This window comes from Astyanax mexicanus, chromosome 18 (genome assembly GCF_023375975.1).
Source record: "Astyanax mexicanus isolate ESR-SI-001 chromosome 18, AstMex3_surface, whole genome shotgun sequence".
NCBI lineage: Eukaryota > Metazoa > Chordata > Actinopteri > Characiformes > Acestrorhamphidae > Astyanax > Astyanax mexicanus.
Genome location: NC_064425.1, coordinates 39,376,988 through 39,403,021, shown reverse-complemented (window position 1 = coordinate 39,403,021; position 26,034 = coordinate 39,376,988). Strand labels below are relative to the sequence as shown.

Genomic DNA, 26,034 nt, shown 5'->3' with positions numbered 1-26,034 from the left:
ATCCCTTTCAGACAGCTTCCTCTTACAGCGTCCACAGTTAATCCTGTTGGATGTGGTTGGTCCTTCTTGGTCGTATGCTGACATTACCCTGGATACTGTGGCTCTTGATACATCACAAAGACTTGCTGTCTTGGTCACAGATGGACCAGCAAGACGTGCACCAACAATTTGTCCTCTTTTGAACTCTGGTATGTCACCTGTAATGTTGTGTGCATTGCAATATTTTGAGCAGAACTGTGCTATTACCCTGCTAATTGAACCTTCACACTCTGCTCTTACTGGTGCAATGTGCAATTAATGAAGATTGGACACCAGGCTGCTCCACTTTAGCCATGAAACCTCCCACACTAAAATGACAGGTGTTTCAGTTTCATTGTCCAACCAATGTAAGTACAAATGCACACACACCAGAAAATTGGAACTCTATAGAGCAGATAAGCAAACATTTAACCACTGGTGCCGTGCTTAATGCCAAGTCTGGGCTATAAAGAGGGGTATAAAGACCCCCATTATTGAGCTGTGTAGCATTGCAGTAACTGTGTTCTCTCCAAGTAAACTTTTGAATGGGATTTGAGGGAGTTGAGGGCTTGGGGATGAGGTGAGTAATCATGATCCAACATCCTGACCTCAATAATGCAGCTCTTGTAGGTGATGTGTTTAAAAATCCTCACAGCAATACTTCATACAAATCTAGTAGAGAGTTTTCCATGGACAGTAGTGACAGTTACTCCAACAAAAATAGGATAAACTCTTTTTGGTACCCTTAATTTCAGTGAATGAACAGCTTCTGTCCATATTGTGTATATCCCTTTCAATAAATACAGTACCAGTCAAAATTTGGACACACATATTCAATCAATGTTTTTATTTTCAGTTTTTTCCTACATTGTAAATGAATACTGAAGTCATCCAGACTATAAAGGAACATATAAGGAATCATTTAGTAACTTAAAAGTGTTAAACAAACCAAAATACTCTGTGAAGCATTTAGATGTCTCTAATGTGGGGTGCTGTTAACTTGCATTTTCTAAAGGCTTTTCCTTTCCTGGGTTGGTCCTGATGAGTGCCAGTTTCATCAGAGTTTAATTTTTGATGGTCTTTGCGACTGCACTTGAAGACACTGTACTTTTAGAGTTCTTGAAATTTTTCAGATTGACCAATAGATCAAACACATTAAGAGGAAAGAAATTCAAGTAATTAACTCTTGATGAGTTCATCAGCACAGCTGTTAACTGAAAGCTGAACATTCCAGCTGACTGAGAAAATTCTGTACAAAATGTGCAAATTTGCCATCTAAACAAGAGGTACTACTTTGAATAATCTGATACTAAAAACATATTCTGGTTTGTTTAAAAAAAAAATTGTTTACCAAATAATTCCATATGTTTTTTTCTTCATAGTTTGGATTACTTTAGTATTAATCTACAATGTAGAACATTTTTAAATTTAATCGAAATTTAAGGTGTGTCCAAACTTTAACTTTCACTCTATATTTTGGTGATAATTGGAGACACCCCTTGCATTCAACCCCACAAATGCTATGTTTACTATACAAAGATATTTTATCAACTGCTTCTCATCCATATTTAGAGTTAATAATTGAAAAATACCATACCGACACTCAGTAAATCCTCTTTACCTGGTTTGTTTTGGTCATTTTTGGAGTCTTGGTCACTTGGAGTGGACAGTTTCCTCCGGTTTAGAGGTGTGTGTGATGTCTTTGTGTCTTGAAGTCCTGAGTAACTGTGGATGGGTTCTAAAGGAATAAAATAATGAAACCACTATAAGAGAAACTAAGCAGTATTAGACCGTTAAATCGAATAAATGTAAATATTTAAGTGGGTCTATGTGTGCATTTACCATAGAAGGATACAGTATTGTCTTTACCTGATTTGAAGTTTTCATTTGCTGCCTGTAATGGAACACAATATTTAGGTTTAGGTTAAGAGTTGGACACAAGCCAGAGGAATATGTCATGTTATAATTGTGATCACACTGACTCCAACTGCTAAACACACCCACCACCTACCCACCATCCACCCACCCACCATCTGACTGAACAATCTGCTGCAGTTTGCCTTAAAATATAAAGAATATTCAATGAATATAATTCAGTTTATCAGTGTAACATTCCTCAGACATATAGGCATCTTCTCTGGCCATTTTATTAGAAACCCCTCTGTTATAGATTCAACTCTCCACATGAATAATGAACTTATAAAGTGAGCTTATAAATACATAGAGGGAGCTGTTCCTAATAAAGTGGCCAGTGAGTGGGAGCACAATGTACTGTAGGTGTTTCTAATAAAGTGGCCAGAGAGTGGAAGCACAGAGTGCTGTAGTAGGTGTTTCTAATAAAGTGGCCAGTGAGTGGAAGCAGAAGGTACTGTAGTAGGTGTTTCTAATAAAGTGGCCAGTGAGCGGAAGCAGAAGGTACTGTAGTAGGTGTTTCTAATAAAGTGGCCAGTGAGCGGAAGCAGAAGGTACTGTAGTTGGTGTTTCTAATAAAGTGGCCAGTGAGCGGAAGCAGAAGGTACTGTAGTAGGTGTTTCTAATAAAGTGGCCAGTGAGTGGAAGCACAAGGTACTGTAGTAGGTGTTTCTAATAAAGTGGCCAGTGAGTGGAAGCAGAAGGTACTGTAGTAGGTGTTTCTAATAAAGTGGCCAGTAAGTGGAAGCAGAAGGTACTGTAGTAGGTGTTTCTAATAAAGTGTCCAGAGAGTGGAAGCACAAGGTACTGTAGTGGGTGTTTCTAATAAAGTGTCCAGTGAGTGGAAGCAGAAGGTACAGTAGTAGGTGTTTCTAATAAAGTGGCCAGTAAGTGGAAGCAGAAGGTACTGTAGTAGGTGTTTCTAATAAAGTGTCCAGAGAGTGGAAGCACAAGGTACTGTAGTGGGTGTTTCTAATAAAGTGTCCAGAGAGTGGAAGCAGAAGGTACAGTAGTAGGTGTTTCTAATAAAGTGGCCAGTGAGTGGAAGCACAAGGTACAGTATTAAGTGTTTCTAATAAAGTGGCCAGTGAGTGGAAGCACAAGGCACTGTAGTAGGTGTTTCTAATAAAGTGGCCAGTGAGTGGAAGCAGAAGGTACTGTAGTAGGTGTTTCTAATAAAGTGTCCAGAGAGTGGAAGCAGAAGGTACTGTAGTAGGTGTTTCTAATAAAGTGTCCAGAGAGTGGAAGCAGAAGGTACTGTAGTAGGTGTTTCTAATAAAGTGTCCAGAGTGGAAGCAGAAGGTACTGTAGTAGGTGTTTCTAATAAAGTGGCCACAGTGAGTGGAAGCAGAAGGTACAGTAGTAGGTGTTTCTAATAAAGTGGCCAGAGAGTGGAAGCAGAAAGTACTGTAGTAGGTGTTTCTAATAAATTGGCCAGAGCGTAGAAGAAGTAATTGTTTCTAATAAAGTGGCCAGACAGTGGCAGCATAAGGTACTGTAGTAGGTGTTTCTAATAAAGTGGCCAGTGAGTGGAAGCACAAGGTACTGTAGTAGGTGTTTCTAATAAAGTGGCCAGAGAGTGGAAGCAGAAAGTACTGTAGTAGGTGTTTCTAATAAATTGGCCAGAGCGTAGAAGAAGTAGGTGTTTCTAATAAAGTGGCCAATAAGTGGAAGCACAAGGTACTGTAGTAGGTGTTTCTAATAAAGTGGCCAGAGAGTGGAAGCAGAAAGTACTGTAGTAGGTGTTTCTAATAAATTGGCCAGAGCGTAGAAGAAGTAGGTGTTTCTAATAAAGTGGCCAGACAGTGGCAGCATAAGGTACTGTAGTAGATGTTTCTAATAAAGTGGCCAGGGAGTGGAAGCAGAAGGTACTGTAGTAGGTGTTTCTAATAAAGTGGCCACAGTGAGTGGAAGCAGAAGGTAATGTAGTAGGTGTTTCTAATAAAGTGGCCAGTGAGTGGAAGCAGAAGGTACTGTAGTAGGTGTTTCTAATAAAGTGGCCAGTGAGTGGAAGTGTTCAGGGTACCTTAATTATGTCCTCTGTAGATTTCTCAATGGCTTTCAGTCTCTTCAGAATTAGGCCTTCGTTTGTGGAAATATTGAGCTCTTCTCTCTCCAGAGCCTCGATTTCTTTCTCTATCCTACAGAACAAAGGAGAACATTGGTCATGAGAAGGCAGATGATTAGCCATAACATTAAAACCAGGTAAAGCAAATAAATTTGATCATTTGGTTCTAGTGGCTCCTGTAACTGGGTGGTATACATTGACTGACCTTCATTTCTTAAAGTATGTTTTTTTCTTTACTTAGTTGAGTAGTTCTTGCCATAATATGGATTAGAACATTACTCAAATAGAGCTATTCACTGAAAAAAAATTGTGAGAAAAAAGTGAGATCTCTTTCCCCAAACAATATTATTTACCTTTAGTGCTTCAAACATATTTATATGATGTTTCAAACCAAATAATATCAGTAAATAAAGACTCAAAAGTGTCCACAGAAAAAGTGTGAAACCTGCTTTACTCAAAATAAAGCTAGGTATGGTGTGCGCACTACTTTATATAGTTTTTAATTTACTTGCACATTTTTACTAAGTAGTTATTTCGCACTAAACATTTTTATTTATATAGACTAAAAAGTTGACATTTTTGTATCTAGTTTTCTTTGTGTGTCCTGATTAAAATACTGAAAGGCATAGGCTGCACTGAGTTTCAGGTTTTTAGTATCTACATGTATCCTAGAGGTGTGATTATCAAGACAAATAATTCTGCCTGATGCTCTTCATGTATTTTATCAAAGTAATAATTAATAAGCCATGTAATTAATTATTATCATCAATATTCTTATGCTTTCAACTCATAAACACTCTAGACTAAACATTTTTGAAAATATATCTTAGGTGTGAATATATTTAAAGTCTATACATTCAAAAATAAGTAAAAAAAAAATCAGGCGCTTGGTAAAATTTTGACCAAAACATGATCAGTTTCAGGAAAATATAACAATTCTGCTTCCGTTTACATTTTAAATGATTATATTTTTGAGCAGCTGTATGTCTTCAGGAGTAAAAAAGCTAATAGCATGTGTCTGTCTGATAGAATTAATATTGTGTTATAAGACCTGAAAGAGAGAGAACTGGCAAAAACAGGGAAAAAAAAACAGCACAACAGCCTAGTTCAAACAGGTTCAAAGGGTTAATGTTTATCTACAATGTAGAAAATACATTAAATAAAGTAATAACTGTGAGTTTGTCACGGATACCCAGGCAGGTAGACGAGGAGGCGGACACAAGTGCAGGTAAGAGCGATATAAATAATTTATTAAATAAATAACAAATAAACAATGAAACAAGAAACAAGTAAACACTTAACAAAGATAAACAAATAACCAAAAACCAAAACAACCCAGTGAAACTAGAGAACATAAACTAAGTCAACAAGAGATAATAATAATAACAAAAATAAACAAGGAATATATATATATAAGAAAATTAACGAGGAACAGAATAAGTACTAAACTAAATAAGGCAGGGATATATACAGGGAACATATTTACACAGCAAAAACAACAAGAAGCTAAACACTAAGCAGGGAACTAGGGAGCGACGAATGAAACAATGGATAAAAAAAAACAGGAAACTAGAAATAAACAGAAAAACACAGAATAGGGAGCAAGGGAAACAAACTATGAATAAACACTGAACTAGGGCTATAGCAACACAGAAACGCGGAGAGACAGACAACAGAGGAAGGTGCAAAGACCGACGGAGACAGTGGCAGAGGAGAGCTATTTAAAGAAACAGGAAACACACTATAATTAGAAACACCTGGGGAAGGGGCGGAGCTACAAATGAGACACAGGTGGAAAAGTACTGAGACGGGAGACACAGGGGAGCACAGGTCACGTGGGGAAGACACACAGAGACACGAGACGAGGCCAAGACGTGACAGAAGCCTCCCCCTAAACGCGCAGCTCCCGAGGCGCGTAAAAACGAACCCTGGGGGCTGGCGGCGGGGAGAGGCCGGGGAAAACAAGAGACTACACCGGGGACTGAAACGGAGACAGGACAGAGGACAGAGACTGGACGGGAGACTGAACGGGGAACTGAACAAGAGACGGAGACTGGACGGGGAACGGAGACCGGACAGGGAACTGGACGGTGGACAGAGACAGAACAGGGGACAGAGGCTGGACAGGGAACTGGACGGTGGACGGAGACTGAACAGGAGACTGGACATGAAACGGGACAGGAGACTGGACGGGACTGGACATGGGAACAGGGACAAGGACATTAACAGGGACAGAAACTAACACTGTAACTGGGACGGGAACAGAGACAGAGACAGACACGGGTACAGGGACATAAACAGAGACAGGGACCAAAACAGGGAGAGACATGGGGACCAGAAAGACGGGTGGGTGCCCAGGACTGGCAAATGTCTGAGGGGAAGTCCAAGGAGCCAGCCTGGGTACAGTACAGGGGACAAAGTCAGGGGACCTCGGTGTCTGCCTGGGTACATGGGACCTGGGACGAAACACAGTTCCGGGAGCTGGTGCTGGCGGCGCGGCGACTCTGGCAGCGGGAGCTGGTGCTGGCGGCGCGGCGACTCTGGCAGCGGGAGCTGACACGGAGGCTTGAACAGCTGGAGCAGACACGGAGGCTTGAACAGCTGGAGCAGACATGGAGGCTTGAACAGTTGGAGCAGACATGGAGGCTTGAACAGCTGGAGCAGACACAGAGGCTTGAAATGCTTCAGCAGACACGGAGGCTGGAGCAGCTTCAGCAGACACGGAGGAAGGAGCAGCTTCTGCAGACACGGAGGCTTGAGCAGCTTCTGCAGACACGGAGGCTTGAGCAGCTTCTGCAGACACGGAGGCTTGAGCAGCTTCTGCAGACACGGAGGCTTGAGCAGCTTCTGCAGACACGGAGGCTTGAGCAGCTTCTGCAGACACAGAGGCTTGAGCAGCTTCTGCAGACACGGAGGCTTGAGCAGCTTCTGCAGACACGGAGGCTTGTGCAGCTTCTGCAGACACGGAGGTTTGAGCAGCTTCTGCAGATACGGAGGCTTGTGCAGCTTCTGCAGACACGGAGGCTTGAGCAGCTTCTGCAGACACGGAGGCTGGAGCAGCTTCTGCAGACACGGCAGGAGTCCGGGGGCGTGGCTCAGCAGCCGAAGACACCTCGGAGATGGGCGTGGCCACCAAGAGAATTTCGGAGCTGGGTGTGTGCAGATCCAGCGGAGCAGCAGCAGGGCTTGAGACTGCGGGTGGAACAAAAACCCAGACCGGAGCTGCAGCTTCGCCGGCAGAGTCCACAGTAGGCAGCGCAGGGCTGCTGGTAGAGGCCGCTGCGGGGAAAGTCACTGACCGCGGCTGGTTCGCCGCGGTAATAATCCCGGAGCACGGCTGAGTCACCGCGGAGAGAGTCACAGAGCGAGACTGGATTGCAGCGGCGGAATCCAGCTCTGCAGCCGCCATGAAAGCCGGCTCCTTCGCCTGAGGAGCTTGCGCTGCAGCTGTCGCAAAAACCCGAGCCGGATTTTTACTCTCTCCGGCTGAGTCCAGCGTGGGGAAAGTCTCTGCTCGCGGCTGGCTCGCCGGGTTGGAGGTCCTGTAGCGCGGTTCGGCAGCAACCGCGGGGAACACGGGGCGTGGTTCGACTGCCATCGCCGAAGTCACGGAGCGCGGCGTCTCGGCTGCGGGCTTCCCAGAGCGCGGCGTCCCGGCCGCGAGCTTCACGGAGCTCGCCGTCTCGGCCGCGAGAGTCACGGACCGCGGCTCGGCCGCGGGCTTCACGGAGCGCGGCGGCTTGGCCGCGAGAGTCACGGGAGTTGGGATGGCCTTAGGAGCTGTGCGGCCGAGAGCCGGGAAGAGCACCGCCCCTGGGGGGAACGGCAATGGAGTGCGGGCTGGTGCAGGGTAGAGCTCCTCTTCGTCCTCGGAGCTGCTGGGAGCTCACCCAAGAAAGTCCCACGGATCCCGCTCCTTGAGCCTCGGGTACACGGAGGCACCGAGGCTAACCGCACCAACCCTTAGCGCCCCCCCCCAAGAAAATCCTCCTCGGAAAAGGGCTCCTTTTCAGGCTGGCGGGACCCCTTAGAACGCTTGCCCCGAGGCCTGCGGCGTCCATGAGGCCTCGAGGTTTCCTGCGCCGGGATCCCGCCTGGAGTACGGCGAATCGCCATCCTGGTGCCAGTCCACGCAGAACCTGCTGTGTCCATGTTTGGTCGGTCTTTCTGTCACGGATACCCAGGCAGGTCAACGAGGAGGCGGACACAAGTGCAGGTAAGAGCGATATAAATAATTTATTAAATAAATAACAAATAAACAATGAAACAAGAAACAAGTAAACACTTAACAAAGATAAACGAATAACCAAAAACCAAAACAACCCAGTGAAACTAGAGAACATAAACTAAGTCAACAAGAGATAATAATAATAACAAAAATAAACAAGGAATATATATATATAAGAAAATCAACGAGGAACAGAATAAGTACTAAACTAAATAAGGCAGGGATATATACAGGGAACATATTTACACAGCAAAAACAACAAGAAGCTAAACACTAAGCAGGGAACTAGAAATAAACAGAAAAACACAGAATAGGGAGCAAGGGAAACAAACTATGAATAAACACTGAACTAGGGCTATAGCAACACAGAAACGCGGAGAGACAGACAACAGAGGAAGGTGCAAAGACCGACGGAGACAGTGGCAGAGGAGAGCTATTTAAAGAAACAGGAAACACACTATAATTAGAAACACCTGGGGAAGGGGCGGAGCTACAAATGAGACACAGGTGGAAAAGTACTGAGACGGGAGACACAGGGGAGCACAGGTCACGTGGGGAAGACACACAGAGACACGAGACGAGGCCAAGACGTGACAGAGTTGTCCAATGTTTGCTATTCCAACAGGGCAATGCTAGTCCATATATTTTGCCATGCATGCTAAATATATGCCATGCTATGCCTTGACCAGCTGCATCACCAGACCTATCCCTGATTGACAATGTGTGAGATGATATTGGATGCTTTACCAACACTCTATCACTCTACCCCTACCAGAAAATCTGTAGGAACGTTGTGAGGATATTGGAGGACAGCACACCATTAAGAACCTCTACAACTTTATATGCAGAGACATCTGGCATGTTCTGTTGCACATGTATTACACTTATGACTTATGTGTAGCTCAATACATATGGGCAATATCAGCCTATATGTAATTAATCAATTTTAGTTCCTGCTAACATTTATCTTCATTCAGAAAAGCATTACAATGCCACACCTCCTTCTGGGTACAGCTATTTCTTTGACAATGAGTGTAGAAATGAACACACACACACACACACACACACTGGGCATCGGTTCAGCATTACCGCATTACTGGCACTGTTTTCTTCACCCTTCACACACAACCTCATCAGCCTGGCATTTACTAACAGAGTGGGATGAGCTGAGGGTGGCACCGTCCCAAAGGACAAGCAACAGCTGGCAGTCCGCTGGCAGGAGGCTGCCCGTAAGCCGCGGTATTTAATAGCAGAAAATATTTGCTGATGCTGAATGATTTCACTCTCGCTGGAGTGAGATACGCCCAGCGTGGCCTTTAGCGTCTTATCACCACTCTCAGTCATTTCACAGACTCATCGTGAACGCGGCAGTGCCAGCGCGTGCCAGCTCCCGGATTGCTCGAGCAGAGTGCAACAGCTTTCTAAATATGGGAGGCTTTTTCACATCACTGCAACTTGCACATCTATTGCCTCATGCTTCAGTCTCATTGGCTGGATTTGAAGGAAGCAATGCTGAGGCACAGAGCAGGAAAACACTGCAGTCATCTCAACACCTTTATCAGCAACAAGCAGACGACCGGCTGCTGTGCCAAAAGTATTCAGACACCTGTTTGTTCATTGTTTCTGTTGAAATCAAGATATTAAAAAAAGATTTTATACTGTTTCTGTTGGAGTAACTGTTGTAACTGCTGTTGATTGTATTCAGAACCAAAAATATTGGATGAAGCCACATCAATTCAGATAGCTTATGCCATATCTTGTTAATTTTAGGCATAGTGCCAACCATGTTCATGCTCAAGAGAGTCCTACTGTACTGGCAATTACTCTTGACAATACAATACAACAATACAAGCTGTGTCAGCAAGGAGAAAGGGTGTCCACAAAAACATTTTGACCTACAGTACCAGTCAAACATTTAAAAACATCTAACATTCAGTGTATTTTAAAATGTTCTGCATTGCAGATCAATATTGGAGTCATCCGAACTATGAAGAAAAACATGGAATTATTTAGTAAATAAAAAATTGAACAACTTTTATATTTTAGATTCTTCAAAGTAGCACCACTTGCTTAAATGACAGCTTTGCACATCTCTGCTGGATTTTCTCAGTCAGCTTTATGAGGTAGAGTCACCTGGAATGTTCAGCTTTCAGTTAACAGCTGTGCTGAACTGGTCAAGAGTTAATTACTTGAATTTCCTGTCTCTTAATAAAGTGTTTGAGAGCATCAGTTGTAAAGTAGTGAAGAGGTAGAGTTACAGGTATACAGTGAATAGTGAATATTTGAGTAATGTTCTAATCCAGATTATGGCAAGAACTACTCAAATATGTAATGCAAAGTGCAGCAGTCACAAAAAAGACTATCAAAAATGTTAAGATGATGAAACTGGCTCTCATCAGGACCGCTCATCAGAGATACCAGCCTCAGAAACCACAGGTTAATAAAGTATTTTGGTTTGTTTAACACGTTTAAGTTACTTCATGATTTATCATGTGTTCCTTCATAGTCTGGATGACTTCAGTATTCATTTACAGTGTAGAAAAAAAAAATAAAAACACTAAATGAGTAGGTGTGTCTTGTACTTGATTTGGTTTAGTGAGCACGCTAAATTACTCACTAAAATCTTCACTTCTAGCTGCAGTATAGCATGCACATATGCTTTCACAAACACCTGAGAGATTTTCCAAAAGCACCACATAAGAGTCCTCTTGGGCCTACCTGTGAATGTTGCGCTGCAGTAGTTTGGCCTGTTGAGCGTCTTCCTGAGCTTTCTGAGACTCCTGACCACTCTCAGCACTCGCTCCATCCATCAGCCAAAGATCCCGCATGGACTTTTTCTGTTTGATGTGAAAATTAACACATACACCCTAAATTATTTCTTATTCTCAAGTCAAATTAATTTAAGCAATTACAACTGAACTGCAAAAAATATTGTTTCATCATTGCTATCACAATGTGTGCAATGTGCAATAGTCATACCTGTGCTTATCTGTCTTTCATTAAATTAAATCATCATGCTAAACTTCATGCTAAACCTTGCTTGATAAGGGGTGGGACAATATATCGATATTATATTGATTATATCATATTGTATGGACACATGGTGCCAAATATAGATATTTTTATTGAAGTAATATTTTATTGACTAATGTTTTTTGCTTCATTACTCCACATGGTGGCGCTATAATCAGGGTAAACGTGCAGTGAAGATTATTGGTTGTTAAATTTGTGAAATCTGTGAATCTGACACCAATAAATCTTAACCCAGATGATGTAAAGTATCATAGAGAATTTTCTTGTGATATATCGAGTATCAGAAAATCACAGTATCGTGATATCATTGTTATTATTGTGGGGACTGTATTGTGATAATTTCGTATCAAGGGATGCCCTGTGATTCCCACACGTAATTCCTATCTATTGTCATCTTTCTTAAAACTAAACAGTTGAAGCATTTCTATCGACAAGGCCGGTCACCTTAAAGTGCTGGAGTTTTAATTTCTCTCTGTCAATCTCCAGCCGCTTTGAAGCGATGTCCTCCTGTATTTTTCTTTTGTCCTGCAGAAACGTGTCAAAACAGTTTTCAAATACAGACCAGTTCTCATAGTAAATATACATAATGTGTTAAAAACTACACTGTCTGATTAAATGACAATAAAAACATGGAAACTTTGGTTCCATAAAAGGTGGGTTGAGTTTACAGCACAACCTAAAGGACCAGAAGTAAAGTGAATTTTCCATTGCATGCTCAATTTGTCTCAGTTCCATTAAGTTTCTGTACTTGTGGTCCAGCAGTGCTGCCACTATGAACGGGAGATTGCTGGTTTGAATCCCGTTCATGCAACTTGCCATCAGCTCCCTGAGCCCTGAGAGAGCACATATGGTCTTGCTCTCTCTGGGTGGGTAGATGAAGCTCTTTCCCCTCATCACTTCTAGGGTGATGTCGATCAGCACAAGGCATCTGTGAGCTGATGTATCAGAACCGAGTCGCTGCGCTTTCCTCTGAACTCCCTAATGCTGCATCTGCAGCAGTTCGAAAAGAGGTGGAGTCTGACTTCACATGTGTAGAAAGAAGCATGTGCTAGTCGTCACCCTCCTTGTTTTGTGGCATCACCTGTGATGCAGGATATACAGCTGACTAGCTGATTAGCTGGGAGAAAATGAGAAAATTTTAACTTAAATATAAATAAATTACATTACTGGAACTCAGCTCTGTTTACAGCTGAGAAGAACAAAAGCTACTGTGGTTCAGTTTAACCCTTGTGTGGTGTTCGGGTCTGTGGGACCCGTTTTCATTTTTCATCAAATGATACAAAAAATATATTTTTTCTAACTCAAACTCATTGGCATTGGCTCATTATTTGTGAAAAACATATATCAAAACACATTTTCGATAAACACACACTGTACATCCACCACGCCCCCCTACACATTTATATTACATATAAATGTGTATGTTTGGCCAGGGGCTAATAAACATTGCTTCATTTGTAAATTTGAAAATAAACAAATTTTCTACCCATATCTTGAGTATAATTCATTTTCTTTTACATTTTATAAAAAAAGAGTAGCACTTTTTAAAAGAAATGTAACATAAGAAAGGTAAAGGGCAAATATTAACCATGTAAGCTGTTTATATTGCTTGCAATTTAGGTGAAGCGAGCATGTGTAAAGCATTTTAATGTAAAATTGCTTAATTTTGCTGAATTAAATACAAGTAACAAAGTAAACGAGTAACAAAAATATGAACACCACACAAGGGTTAAGTACCAACTTGCTGCAAGAGAGAGCAGGCATGAACTGGTGAAATACGAAAAAAGTTTTAAATGCTATTCTGAATAAAAAAAGCTACAACTGAGTCCAGCACTAAATGTAACTGCACTAAAGTTAGCTTAATGGCTAACAGCTAATTAGATCACAGGGTCTATTTTAAGATAATATCAGACAAAAAACAGCTGACACTATAATTACCACATGAACAATAATCGCATTATTGATTAAATAGCTAGTTATCTATCTGACAGTACAACTACAACTCAGCTACTCCATGTAAATCAGACGACTGGTCTGTTCCAGCCAAAGCTGCCTGTCAATCATTTAATTCTTAAGTGTAACTTAAGAATTTCTGGGGGAAATAAAAATGTGGAAAAATAAATGCTGGATTTGTTGAGACACTAAAGATGGAGAGACATTTTAGAGGAGAAAAAATTGACAAAAAGGGGTGGGACTATTTTGTAATTAAAAACATATGAGGATAGGTGGAGCTACGCATCCACGTTAGACCTGTAGAGGTTTTAATGTTGTGCTGTTGTCTTCTACAGTCACTGGTCTGATTGAAAAGCATTATAGTATTATATATTTTGTGCACTGCATATTTTCTATATCATATTCATCGAACAGCCATTACATTAAAACCAATGACATGAAAAAAAAAAGGGTGGCTGATCCATGTAAAAGCACTACTGTAACTCTACACTACCACATACTACACGACTACTTTACCGTGATGGCTTGAAGGCGCTCTTTTAGCAGCTCCGCTTCTTCCATCCTGACTCTGGAAAGACAACAAAATATATACAATTTACCACATAAACATTTTTAATTTATTAATAAGGATGTGCATTTGCGAGAACACAAACAGGAGGAGTGAGGGTGTGTCTGAATACATCACATTTGTTTTGCTATGAGATGCTGGTGCTCTAGCGCAGAAAAGATCATATACAGAACATTTAATCATTGTTTGACAAAATTAATATTAATTGAACTTAAACAAACATTATGGAGACTATTCATAGCTTTACAGGAAAGAAACATATAAATTGGTCTAGATATTACACTTCACACTTTTTTTATTGATTGACCTGATATTGTTGTTTTAACAAATACAATATTAAGAGCACAAATGGGAGAAGGGAGGTGTGGCTAAAATCTTTTGGGTAAGCAGAAAAAGACCGTATACCACAGTCATACTGACCCACACTCATCTATTTGTAGTTTTGTCATCCCTCCTCCCTTCCATTTTAGTTGTGAGACCATTCTGCATTTCCTCCAGGAAACACTTTTTTTGTATCATATGTCCTGTCGTTTTTACAGGCCGCCCGGTGATGAAGGATCATGTATGTTTATGTAGGTCAGACTTCAGGAGCTGAAACTGATACAGATACAGATCTACTGCAGCGACTGTACATAGATCACCAGTGCCGTCCTCACTGCCACGCCAGGAATAGCTCTGCTGGGGGGTCCGACGCACAGATTTGCCAAAAATAATGTGCCTCGCAGGGTTTGATTGCGGGTGTGTGCGGGTGGGTGACCTCCACACACACTGCTGGCTTTCACTGACAACCAGGTCAGCCTGAGGCTAGAGCTCACGACCATCCATCACTCAGCTTTCAGATCAGTGCACTGCAGCAGATCAGCCAGACCCAAACATCAGTAGTGCTAATGAGTGCACACCTCTCCATCTACAGCCCATAATATATCATTAAACCATTAACTTTCAGTGTGTAAAGCCCAAGCTAAACACCTCTTTACACTTTTCTACACCTTTATCACCAACAACAAGCTCTACAATACAGAGCTACTATATTCACTAATACCACTTATAACTTTACTACTCTACACAACAGAAGCCTTATTATGTTCACCATGACCTTTATCATCACCAACAAGCTCTACAATACAGAGTTACTATGTTCACTAATACCACTTACAGCTTTACTACTGCACACAACACAAGCCTTATATTCACCATGACCTTTATCACCAACAACAAGCTCTACAATACAGAGCTACTATATTCACTAATACCACTTACAGCTTTACTGTACACAACACAAGCCTTATTATGTTCACCATGACCTTTATCATCACCAACAAGCTCTACAATACAGAGTTACTATGTTCACTAATACCACTTACAGCTTTACTACTCTACACAACACAAGCCTTATTATGTTCACCATGACCTTTATCATCACCAACAAGCTCTACAATACAGAGTTACTATGTTCACTAATACCACTTACAGCTTTACTACTCTACACAACACAAGCCTTATTATGTTCACCATGACCTTTATCATCACCAACAAGCTCTACAATACAGAGTTACTATGTTCACTAATACCACTTACAACTTTACTACTCTACACAACACAAGCCTTATTATGTTCACCATGACCTTTATCATCACCAACAAGCTCTACAATACAGAGTTACTATGTTCACTAATACCACTTACAGCTTTACTACTGTACACAACACAATCCTTATGTTCACCATGACCTTTATCATCACCAACAAGCTCTACAATACAGAGTTACTATATTCACTAATACCACTTACAACTTTACTACTGCACACAACACAAGCCTTATTTATGTTCACCATGACCTTTATCATCACCAACAAGCTCTACAATACAGAGTTACTATGTTCACTAATACCACTTACAGCTTTACTACTGTACACAACACAATCCTTATGTTCACCATGACCTTTATCATCACCAACAAGCTCTACAATACAGAGTTACTATATTCACTAATACCACTTACAGCTTTACTGTACACAACACAAGCCTTATATTCACCATGACCTTTATCACCAACAACAAGCTCTACAATACAGAGTTACTATATTCACTAATACCACTTACAGCTTTACTGTACACAACACAAGCCTTATATTCACCATGACCTTTATCACCAACAACAAGCTCTACAATACAGAGTTACTATATTCACTAATACCACTCACAACTTTACTACTGCACACAACACAAGCCTTATTTATGTTCACCATGACCTTTATCACCAACAACAAGCTCTACAATACAGAGTTTCTATATTCACTAATACCACTCACAACTTTACTGTACACAACACAAGCCTTATTTATGTTCACCATGACCTTTATCGCCAACAACAAGCTCTAAGATACAGAGCTACTATATTCACTAATACCACTTACAGCTTTACTGAAATTTACATTTTTCTTTATGCCTCTGCTAAAGCCTAAAGTGCAGTTCAGTTCAAAGGCAAGACTAAGCAGCTCCATGGAGAAATGCCAGCAGGGGGCTCAGTGTTTCAGTGACCCTCCGTCTCCTATTACTTCTCTTTACTTTCCATGAAAAGTGAGGCAGACTCCAGCCGTCTCGTCTCCGTCCATCTGCTGACTCAACCCAGCGCATCTGCTCCACACATAACAGCTCACAGCCTGGATACTGAAGAGCAGCGCACCTTCAGCTGCTCCCACGCTCAGATTATTCACATGCGCTCAGATAACGTCAATCAACACATTTACACTGAATATGGAATCTTCTTATGTGTGTGTGTGTGTGTGTCATAAACCGCCCTTGTACATACACAATCAAGCATAACATTATGGCCTTGTTTCTACACCAGTTATTCATCTTATCAGCTCCTCTGATCATATGGGAACATTTTGTAGTTTTCCAATGACAGGCTGTAGTTCTGTATCTGTTTCTTTGCATACTTAATTACAGTGGTAAATAAAAAAGGTAAGGGCACCCCTGATAATTTTCATGATTTTTCTTTATAAATCATTGGTTGTTCAAAACAGCAATTTCAGTTAAATATATCATATAGCAGATGAACACAGTGATATTTGAGAAGTGAAATAAAGTTTTTAAGATTTACAGAAAGTGTGCAATAATTCTTTAAATTCTTTGACATATTTTATCTGTCAGTTTTGGAAAACCACAGGCACAGTTCTAGTTAAGACCACAAGACAGTCATAGTCAACCACAACCACAGACCTCCAGAGCTCCAAACACCAACATCATCATCTTGCTGCAGATGGTTCAACTATTCAGCACATTTTGCACAAGGAGAGGATGTATGGGAGAGAAATGCAGAAGAAGCCTTTTCTAATTACACGCCACAAACAGAGTCGCTTGAGGTATGCTAAAGCTAAAGCACATTTAAACAAGCCAGCTTCATTTTGAAATAAATTTCTGTGAACTAATGAAACTATAATTGAGTTAATTGGAGGACGGTTATTTATGCATAGAGGAAAAAGACCACAGCATTCCAAGATAAACACTTTACTGCTCCCCACAGTAAAATCTGGTGGTGGTTCATCATGCTGTGGGGCTGTGTGATCAGTGCAGGTACTGGGAATCTTGTTAAAGTTGAGGGTCTCATGGATTCCAGTCAATATCAGCAGATTCTTGAGAACAATGTTTAAGAATCAGTGAGAAAGTTAAAGTTAAAGTGCTGGGGCTGGATACTTCAACAAGACAACGACCCTAAACACTAAACACTGCTCACAATCTACTAAAGCATTCATGCAGAGAAACAAGTACAACATTCTGGAATGATCATCTCAGATCATCTCAGTCTCCAGACCTGAATATTATTATAAATCTGTGGTGTGATTTAAAGCAGCTGTTCATGATCAGAAATCATCAAACCTGACTGAACTGGAGATGATTTGAATGTTTTGTAAAGAAGAATGATCCAAAATATCTTCAGCCAGATGCCAGACTCTCATTGGAAGCTGTAGGAAGAGTTTAGAGGCTGTTATTTCTGCAAAAGAAGGAACCACTAAATATTGATGCTTTTTTTCTGTTGGGTTGCTCAAATTTAGGCACCTGCCTAATTTTGATTAAATAATTATTGCACACTTTCTGTAAATCCTATAAACTTCATTTCACTTCTTAAATATCACTGTGTTCATCTAGGTAGTGTAGAAGATAGTAGAAGATAGAAATGTAAAGCTCCAGTTTAGAGGACACAGCTACAGAGGGATGAGCAAGCTAACCCTGCCGTTTCCTACATTCCTGCAGCCCTGAGCCAGATCTAAGAATAGTGGGCCACCCAGAGCTCCAGCCCCAGAGGAGCCCCACTGAGTGACCCCGTCTACCTCATCCCTGAGAACTGTCAACAGGTGACGTCATCTCTCACGCCGGGCGTTACGGGCTTCACGCTGTCCGAAACACAGGGACACACAGTGACACGACACATTCCTACAGAACACATATCTAACCTTATTACCAGTCTATAGAGAATCTCAGATTTCACACTGACACTAATAGAGCTGGGGATCAACACTGATTTACAGAATCCAATCAATTCTGATTCTTTCAGACCTGAATTCTGTTCTATGCTGGAAATATTTCCTAAGCATTTGTTTTTTTTTTAAGTGTTCTACATCACATAATATTAGTGAAAACAAATATATTTTTAAAGTCCACTTCAATTGAAGCATCTGTTTGACATTTTTCTTTTATATTTAATATTGACCTAACTGTTCTAAAACACATAAAATGAGTAAAAACAACCTCTTACTTTGTTTCCTTTCCTCCAGTGCTGCTGTTTTTTTTTTCTAGTGCAGTGGGCGGGGCTAAGATACTGTTCCAATAGCTTGTAAACTTTTACATTGACTAGCACTTGGACTAGTCTCATGGACAACAGGTATCAAATAGTGTTATGCACAACAGAACATTTTAAATGTGACGCCAGACAGATAGGATTGACGCACGCCGAGTAAAAGGTAAAGACGGGTTTATTTACAGAGTTGGAAACAGAATAACACAGCCAGAGAACAGGTTGAACAACACTCACACTCGAAGCAGGAATCGTAGTACAGAAAACAGTCCAAGATCCAAAGCCAGATAGACAGTCCGATAATTCAACAAATCTGATAAGGGCAAAGACAAAAGGCAAAATCCGTAATACAGAAAAAAGGGTCATAACAAAGGGGCAGACAGAAAAGGGTTTGGAATAACGCTCAGTACGCAACATGAGTCGGCACTACCTCGCAAAGTACGGACGCTGACTGAAGCCTATATATACAAAACCTAGAATTACTATGAACCGGAACTTCCTAGAATACAGGTGACTCTGAACGGGTGGAGCGTAACGCGATTGGGTGAGGGTGAGCGGCTGACGGTGACGTCATCGCCAGTGGGATTTTGGGAAATAGAGTTCGGGTGTGTGAGAGGAGAGCCTAGAGACGTGACATTTAAAACAAAAGAAAACAGATGATGTCCATTGTAATGAACGCTGGGTCTGAAAGTTTGAATTCGATTTGATGTTGATTAATTTAGAAATATTTTAGGTAAAAGAAATTCCCAAAGAACTAGGTCTTTCACAATAATTATTTTGTGTGAACAATGATATATTGTCCCAGAAATAATTGCAATAAACAATATTATTGTCATGTTAAAACATTGTCATGTTTAATGCCTGTCAGGTGCAGCAAGAATGCACAAGAACCAACACTGAACACAGACACAAAAGGGCTATATATACACAGAAGGAGACAGGAAACACGTGGGGACAAGTAACAAAGGGGCGGAGCTACAAATGAACACAGGTGAGAGCACAGAGGACAGGGGCAGAGACACGGGAGGAACACACAGGGCCAAGTGCAGGGAAAAGATACATAGACAGACAAGACAATACCCCTAAGAAATTATAATTTAATAGCATAATAACACAATTACATAGTTTGAAAGAGTAATGAACTTTGTAATGCTTAAGAATATTTAGACATTTTAATTAAATGGCACATTTAAAAACATTAAAATACATAAAAATACATTGTTTTTAAAGTCGACATTTCAGCCAGTCACATGATTGTAACCTTCTCACTTAGATATAATAAAACATAATGAGCAATATTAGGCCGAGCAGGAACGACTGTGTTCAAATCTTTTATATTGATAATATAATTACTGTGAGAGGCCTATACAGTATTTTATATAAATACAATAATCAAATAAAATAAAATTTGTGTTTTTAAATAAACATACTGAGTCATTTACATAATGGGTCCTTGTCTATAGGTCAAATTATTTAGCTTGTGTCCATATATTGTACGATAAAATAATAGATTAAATGTAATTATCTTTAGAGGCCAAGAGTAAACTAATAATAAAAATATTCCAAATCATCAGGGTTTACCAGGAGAATTAACGCACGACAGGTACATTAATGTTTTTTATTATTACTATTATTTAATGTATCCACAACACAACAACATTATACATGGAATGTACACACAGTGTAACTTCAATTACAGCAAAAGATGTTAAAATGCTTTGAATTTATTATTAAAAAAAAAAGTTTGTATTGTTTTTTTTATCTGAATTCCTATGCTGAGAAGCATTGAACACAGCGGATGTTTGCACCTTTATCTTAGTCAGAGCGTACCTATCTCTTAAGGGAAATGGTAATTGATATGCTGATTGGTTTATTGCATGTTACGCATAAAACACATCCATGATTAATTAACAGAATTAGTACATGCCTTTTGTGCATTTCCAGCTGCGCAAGGTGTACTTTTTCTGTAGCTAAGACAGCAAAGACACATCAACACACCCTTAAAGAAACTAATGAATGACGTGAGTAAAGAACGAGCCAGTTCTGCCAGTGTTTCCCAAAGAGCTTCGCAAAATGTTCAAATAGATTGTAGCATTAATATAGTTAATTTTGTTTGTTAATTTAGTCATATGTGTTATTATGTATGTTCCTTTATGTGTAAATATATTAACAAAGTTCTTAGCGTTACGAAGCTTTCGGGAAACCCATCTCTGAACAGTTGACTGCTCACTTTAAGATTGCTAAAAACAGGGCCCATCATGTTTATCTAGTCTAGCAGGCTTTAGTAACATTAAGAATAAAATGGAAAAGAAAAAATAAAACTGCAGAATGTTTTGGGACTGCTGGTCTATGGTTGCAGCTGCTCTCCGCCTCTGCAGATGAATGATTATAACACACGAGAAAAACAGGCTAAGATCGATCTAAAGTTTTTATGAATCGATAAGAGATCATTTGAATGAAGATTGATTTGAACTGAAAAACTGCGCCTGCGCAGATCTCCAAAGCAAGGAAGAGATTTCCCACTAGCATGCTGACTCTCCTCCACTCCTCCACAACCAGGAAGCTGATTGGCTTTGTCCTGGAATGGGCTCTATGATTAGCGTTAGGAGAAATCCCATTCATCCAGCGGTCAGTGGCCTGTCTCCTCAGTAATAAGGTCTCTGTTAGAGCACTGGGTCACCAAGGACACCGTTGTTGGCTGCCAAAAGATCTCCACAGATCTCCACAGTATGTGCCTAAAACCAAAATCTCAGTTTCTACTCTTTTTAAGCTCAGCAGGATCTCATGTCTCATTTTTGTCTAATGCTATTTTTCCTATGCATTTTTAGCAGTAATCACTAACACTAATTACTAAAACTAAGTACACACAACTTTTCACTTCTACTTCTTAAATTTTCACACAATTATCTGAACTTTCTACTCCTTGCATTTTAAAAATAGCCTCGTTACTCCTATTTCACTTCAGCTTGTTTTCATTCCGACTTCTCATTGTTCAAAAAAAAAAAAACCTATCCAGATAAATCTCTCCATCCAGATAGAGTGAATCTGATTGTGATTGGATGAGAAGTATAAACATATACCATTCCGACTCCCTATTGGTTTATACTGTGATCCATCACACCAGCACACGCCCAACCCCCCCCCCCCCCCCCCCCCTTACACACACACACACACACACACTCCAGCAAGAACATAGCAGACATATGTAAACTCCAGTCCAACTAAGCTTTAACTTTAATATATTTACACTCTACTAAAATACATTCTTGGGGAACAGCCTAGTGCATCCCAATTAATATTATCAACATTAACATTTTAATAATATTACATTATAGTCATTGTGCCTTTTAGAAAAATATGTTTTGGGGAGGGGGGGTAGTGCACTATAGGACTATAGGGCACAGACTAAGCTTCTGTCTTAGTGGCATTTCCCCCCCTATTTTACATTCTTTTTACTTTTAAACTAAAAAGTAGTTTTAAAAGCAGTACTTTTACACTTTTACTTAAAGAGTAAAAAGCTTGAGATGATATTTCAGCTTCTACAGAAGTATTTTAAACTCTAGTATCTGTACTTCTACCTACAGAGTAATGAATGGGAATACTTTTCACACCTTTTTAACAGTGTGATAGCGGTAAAAATACTGCTTTATTTGAACGGATAAATCAGTGTAACTGCCTGTGTGTGTACTGTACGCTCCACAGCACAGCTCCACATGGTCAGCACGGCTCCTCACTCAGTTCTGTGTGAGAAGACGTTTGGTCTAATCTGCTCTAATCTGATCAGCACTGCCTTCAGCACCAAATCTCCTGCGGCATCTGCTCCCACAGCAACAACACAGCCGGCAGCTCTCAGCTATTGTGAACAGTCATAAACACACAGCCGTTACTGTTTCAGTGAGTGTTTTAGTGAGGAAGTGCTAAGAGCACTAATATGATCAAAAGCAGGGGTGTCCAAACTTTTTTTGTTGGGGGCCAGAAGAAGAAATATATTTTAAGTCACGGGCCACAGACTCTGTAATAAAACAAATAATGAAATATACCACTTTAAATAATACTTTTTTCCTGATTATTTCATTATTATTTTTTATTTTTTTCATTTAGAAATGCGCACTCTCTACGCTTTTAGACTCTTTTGCCCCGTTTTTCTGCGCTAGAAATGCGCACCCTCTCCGCTTTTAGACTCTTTGGCCCGATTTTTGGCGCTAGAAATGCGCACTCTCTCCGCTTTTAGACTCTTTGGCCCGTTTTTGACACCTAGCGTTCAAACTTTGAATCTCACATTATCAAAACCTGCTTAACAGCCGGAAAACTTTCATTCTATTTCTAAAATACCTTGCGGGCCGCTCCAAAAAAAGGAAACGGGCCGCAAATGGCCCGCACGCCGTAGTTTGGACACCCCTGATCAAAACAGTCGATCTGTACAATTAATCAATTAGTTACTGCACTAATAAAAAGGCTAATGCAGCAGAGGAGGCCAATGCTAATGCTAAGAAGGCTAATACTAACCTGCTACTATACAAACAGTAAACAGAAAACAGCAGCACCATGAACCTATGGTAAAGTGGGTGAAAGGGCTGCAGTCCAGGCTCCTGACAACATTGAGAATACAATCAAACGTCTGCAAAACACTGAAATCCAGCTTAATCAATACAAAACATTTTACAAAAGCTCATACTGTACATAGATTTTAAATATACTGTATATTACTTTTATTAGAAAATATGAAAATGTAGATACATTTGTCATATTTGTTGGAAAAATTTATGTGGCATTTAGGCTTCATATATGTAAGATTGGCCCATTTTTAAATCGGGTACATATTTATATATGTGTAATATACAGCACTGGAAAAAATTAACAGAGCATTTCAGTTTCTGAATCAGTTTTTCTGATTTTGCTATTTATAGGTATATGTTTCAATAAAATGAACATTATTGTTTTATTCTATTCCCAAATTTCAAATTGTAATTTAAAGCATTTATTTGCAGAACATTTTAAATGGCTGAAATAACAAAAAATAATAATGCAAAGAAAACATGTTCAAATTCATAAAGTTTTAAGAGTTCAAAAATCAATATTTGGTGGAACAACACTGGGTTTTAATCACAGTTTTCATGCATCTTGGCATCATGTTCTCCTCCACTAGTCTTACACACTGCTTTTTGGATAACTTTATGGCACTTCTCTTGCAAAACTTTAAGCAGTTCAACTTGGTTTGATAGCTTGTGATCATCCATCTTCCATCCATCTTGATTATATTCCAGAGGTTTTTAATTTGGTAAAATCAAAGAAACTCATCATTTTAAGTGGTCTCTTATTTTTTCCAGAGCTGTATATACAGTATTTTTAACAATGTGTGAAAACTGTAGCTGTGCAAAATCCTAATCAGTCTAAAACAAGGCAATATAAATGAAATATATTCATATTTCACGAAATTTGAACAGAGAGTTTGTCTGTTAAAATGATGTACTAAAACTAAAAATCAACAAATATGGAGAGACATATATATATGTAGTTATACATAAGACCATACTTTTATTTACCTATCACCTATATGCAATATATTGTTTCTTGATCATTATCACACTGTGTGCATGTGCATTATTTACACTGCAGGACATGCAATGCTATGTACAGCCAATTTCAATTAATGCTATGAAATTTATATGAACATTTTATTTTAAAAAGATAATATATTATTTTGTTTCATCTGTCAAGGATCATTTATTTCTCATATAAACACAGAGATAACCAGAAATTATTAAGCTGGATTTTTAACCTATACTGAAATTTGTGTGTATATACAGCAGAAACAAATATATATATATATATTACAATTTATGTGTTTTTTTCTAATATTGTACAGCCCTAATTTATATATACATAAATATACATATATATATATATACGTGGAAATATAACCGTTCCAAACATATATTATATATTATATATATATATATAAACAACATTTGGTCTATTGTGTGAACAATAGCTTGTCATTATTCTGATTTTGTATAAAATAATAAGTATATAAGTAATGCAACAAAAACTCTACCGAAATACTAAAGTGCTGAATATTTATATTTATGTATATATACTATTGTGTCTGTCCAAGAAAAACAAGTATCTTCAATTTTTAAATTACCACATAATTTTAATTTATTATTATTTCTCCAAAATGACCTGAAATAAACAGTTTTTATATTGATTTCATTGAAACTTAAGAAGGTTTTATCTCTGTCCTTTAAAGTAGTAGCTGTTTTAGAGATACTTGTTTTCACAATTGGACAGTAACGCTAAATAGTGCAAACATAAACAATTATACAAAAAAATATATATACCCCCACAATAAATACAAGAAAGAATACTCGTGTTATCAGGATATGGATTTTTTTTGTTTAAAAAAACGTAAAAAAAAAAAAAAATACAAGGATATTATTGTGTATGATATACAATATTGCACATGGCTAATACATATTATTTAATTTTATTCTATTTTGTGCCTATATTTCATAAATTCCATATGGAAACATCAGTATCAGTATATACTTATAAAGGGTTATCAGTGTATTATCTCAAAAAACATGCTATAAAATGATCACAAGTGTAGGAATAAAATCCCTATACATTAACACATAACACAGTAGATGATATTAAACTGTACACCTAAACAGATTAGCAGTCCTGGGTGTGAGTGTGAACTCCCATTTCTACAAGTCATTTAATCTGCTGGATCCTGGGGTGCAAACCTTCTAATAGTGAGACTTCTGCATGCTTAGCATTAACAGATTAGATGAGCCCCTGGAGGGGAAATTACAGCGCTCTGCTTTAATTACATGCACTCATAATAAACTGCTGTAATAAACTGTACTGCTGCTGCTGCTGTGGATAAGCGTGAAAGAGCTGACCACACTAAAACCCCCCAGACTAAAGCAGTGCACTTCTAGTGAAGTCTAGTGAAGAAAGCACAAGCTCTTACCAGCTGTCTGAGGCCTAAACACGAGGAGGAGCTGAAGAAAGTTGGAGCCTTCAGAGAGCTCTAATACTACTTGGCTGCTTACTAGGGTGGTGTGGGCATGTGCAGTGGGCGGAGAGACCTGTTGTGATTGACACTCCAGTGCTCCAATCAGAAAGGAGTGCACTTTTCTTTCTTTCTGAACGACCACGCCCCCCAAAGATATGATAAGATACAATCCTAGACCATGTGAACTGTGTGACCCTGGTCCATTCACAAACATTTAGTACATTTAGTACATTTGGTACATTTGGTACATTTGTCTCATACGATTAATTCTTATTTACGCCAATCAGACATAAGATTAGAACCACTGACCACTGGTGAAGAGAATAACATTGCTGATCTGGATCCTGAGATACCTGTTCAAACCCTAGAGGACAAAAAAGTAGATTAAAATAGTGTAAACTAAGCATTATCATGCTCATTATCAACAGGGCTCA

General features: G+C 39.5%; 1 protein-coding gene across 3 annotated transcripts in view; it reads right to left on the bottom strand.

Annotated features, from left to right (window-relative positions):
• The window catches only part of palmda (palmdelphin a), a 41,848-nt gene extending 16,216 nt beyond the window's left edge, over positions 1-25,632 (bottom strand). For 2 of the 3 annotated variants that reach the window (XM_022674557.2, XM_049467181.1), the window contains exons 1-7: positions 25,556-25,632; positions 13,728-13,779; positions 11,703-11,783; positions 10,944-11,062; positions 3,956-4,070; positions 1,888-1,912; positions 1,640-1,756 (exon numbers count right to left, since the gene is read on the bottom strand). In XM_022674557.2, the coding sequence (XP_022530278.2) occupies positions 1,640-1,756; positions 1,888-1,912; positions 3,956-4,070; positions 10,944-11,062; positions 11,703-11,783; positions 13,728-13,772 (502 nt within the window). In that variant the 5' untranslated portion in view covers positions 13,773-13,779; positions 25,556-25,632. Of the gene's footprint in view, positions 1-1,639; positions 1,757-1,887; positions 1,913-3,955; positions 4,071-10,943; positions 11,063-11,702; positions 11,784-13,727; positions 13,780-18,813; positions 18,890-25,555 lie in introns of all 3 variants that reach the window. The other variant, XM_049467182.1, reaches the window with a different exon arrangement.
• Between the last annotated feature and the right edge of the window lie 402 nt (positions 25,633-26,034).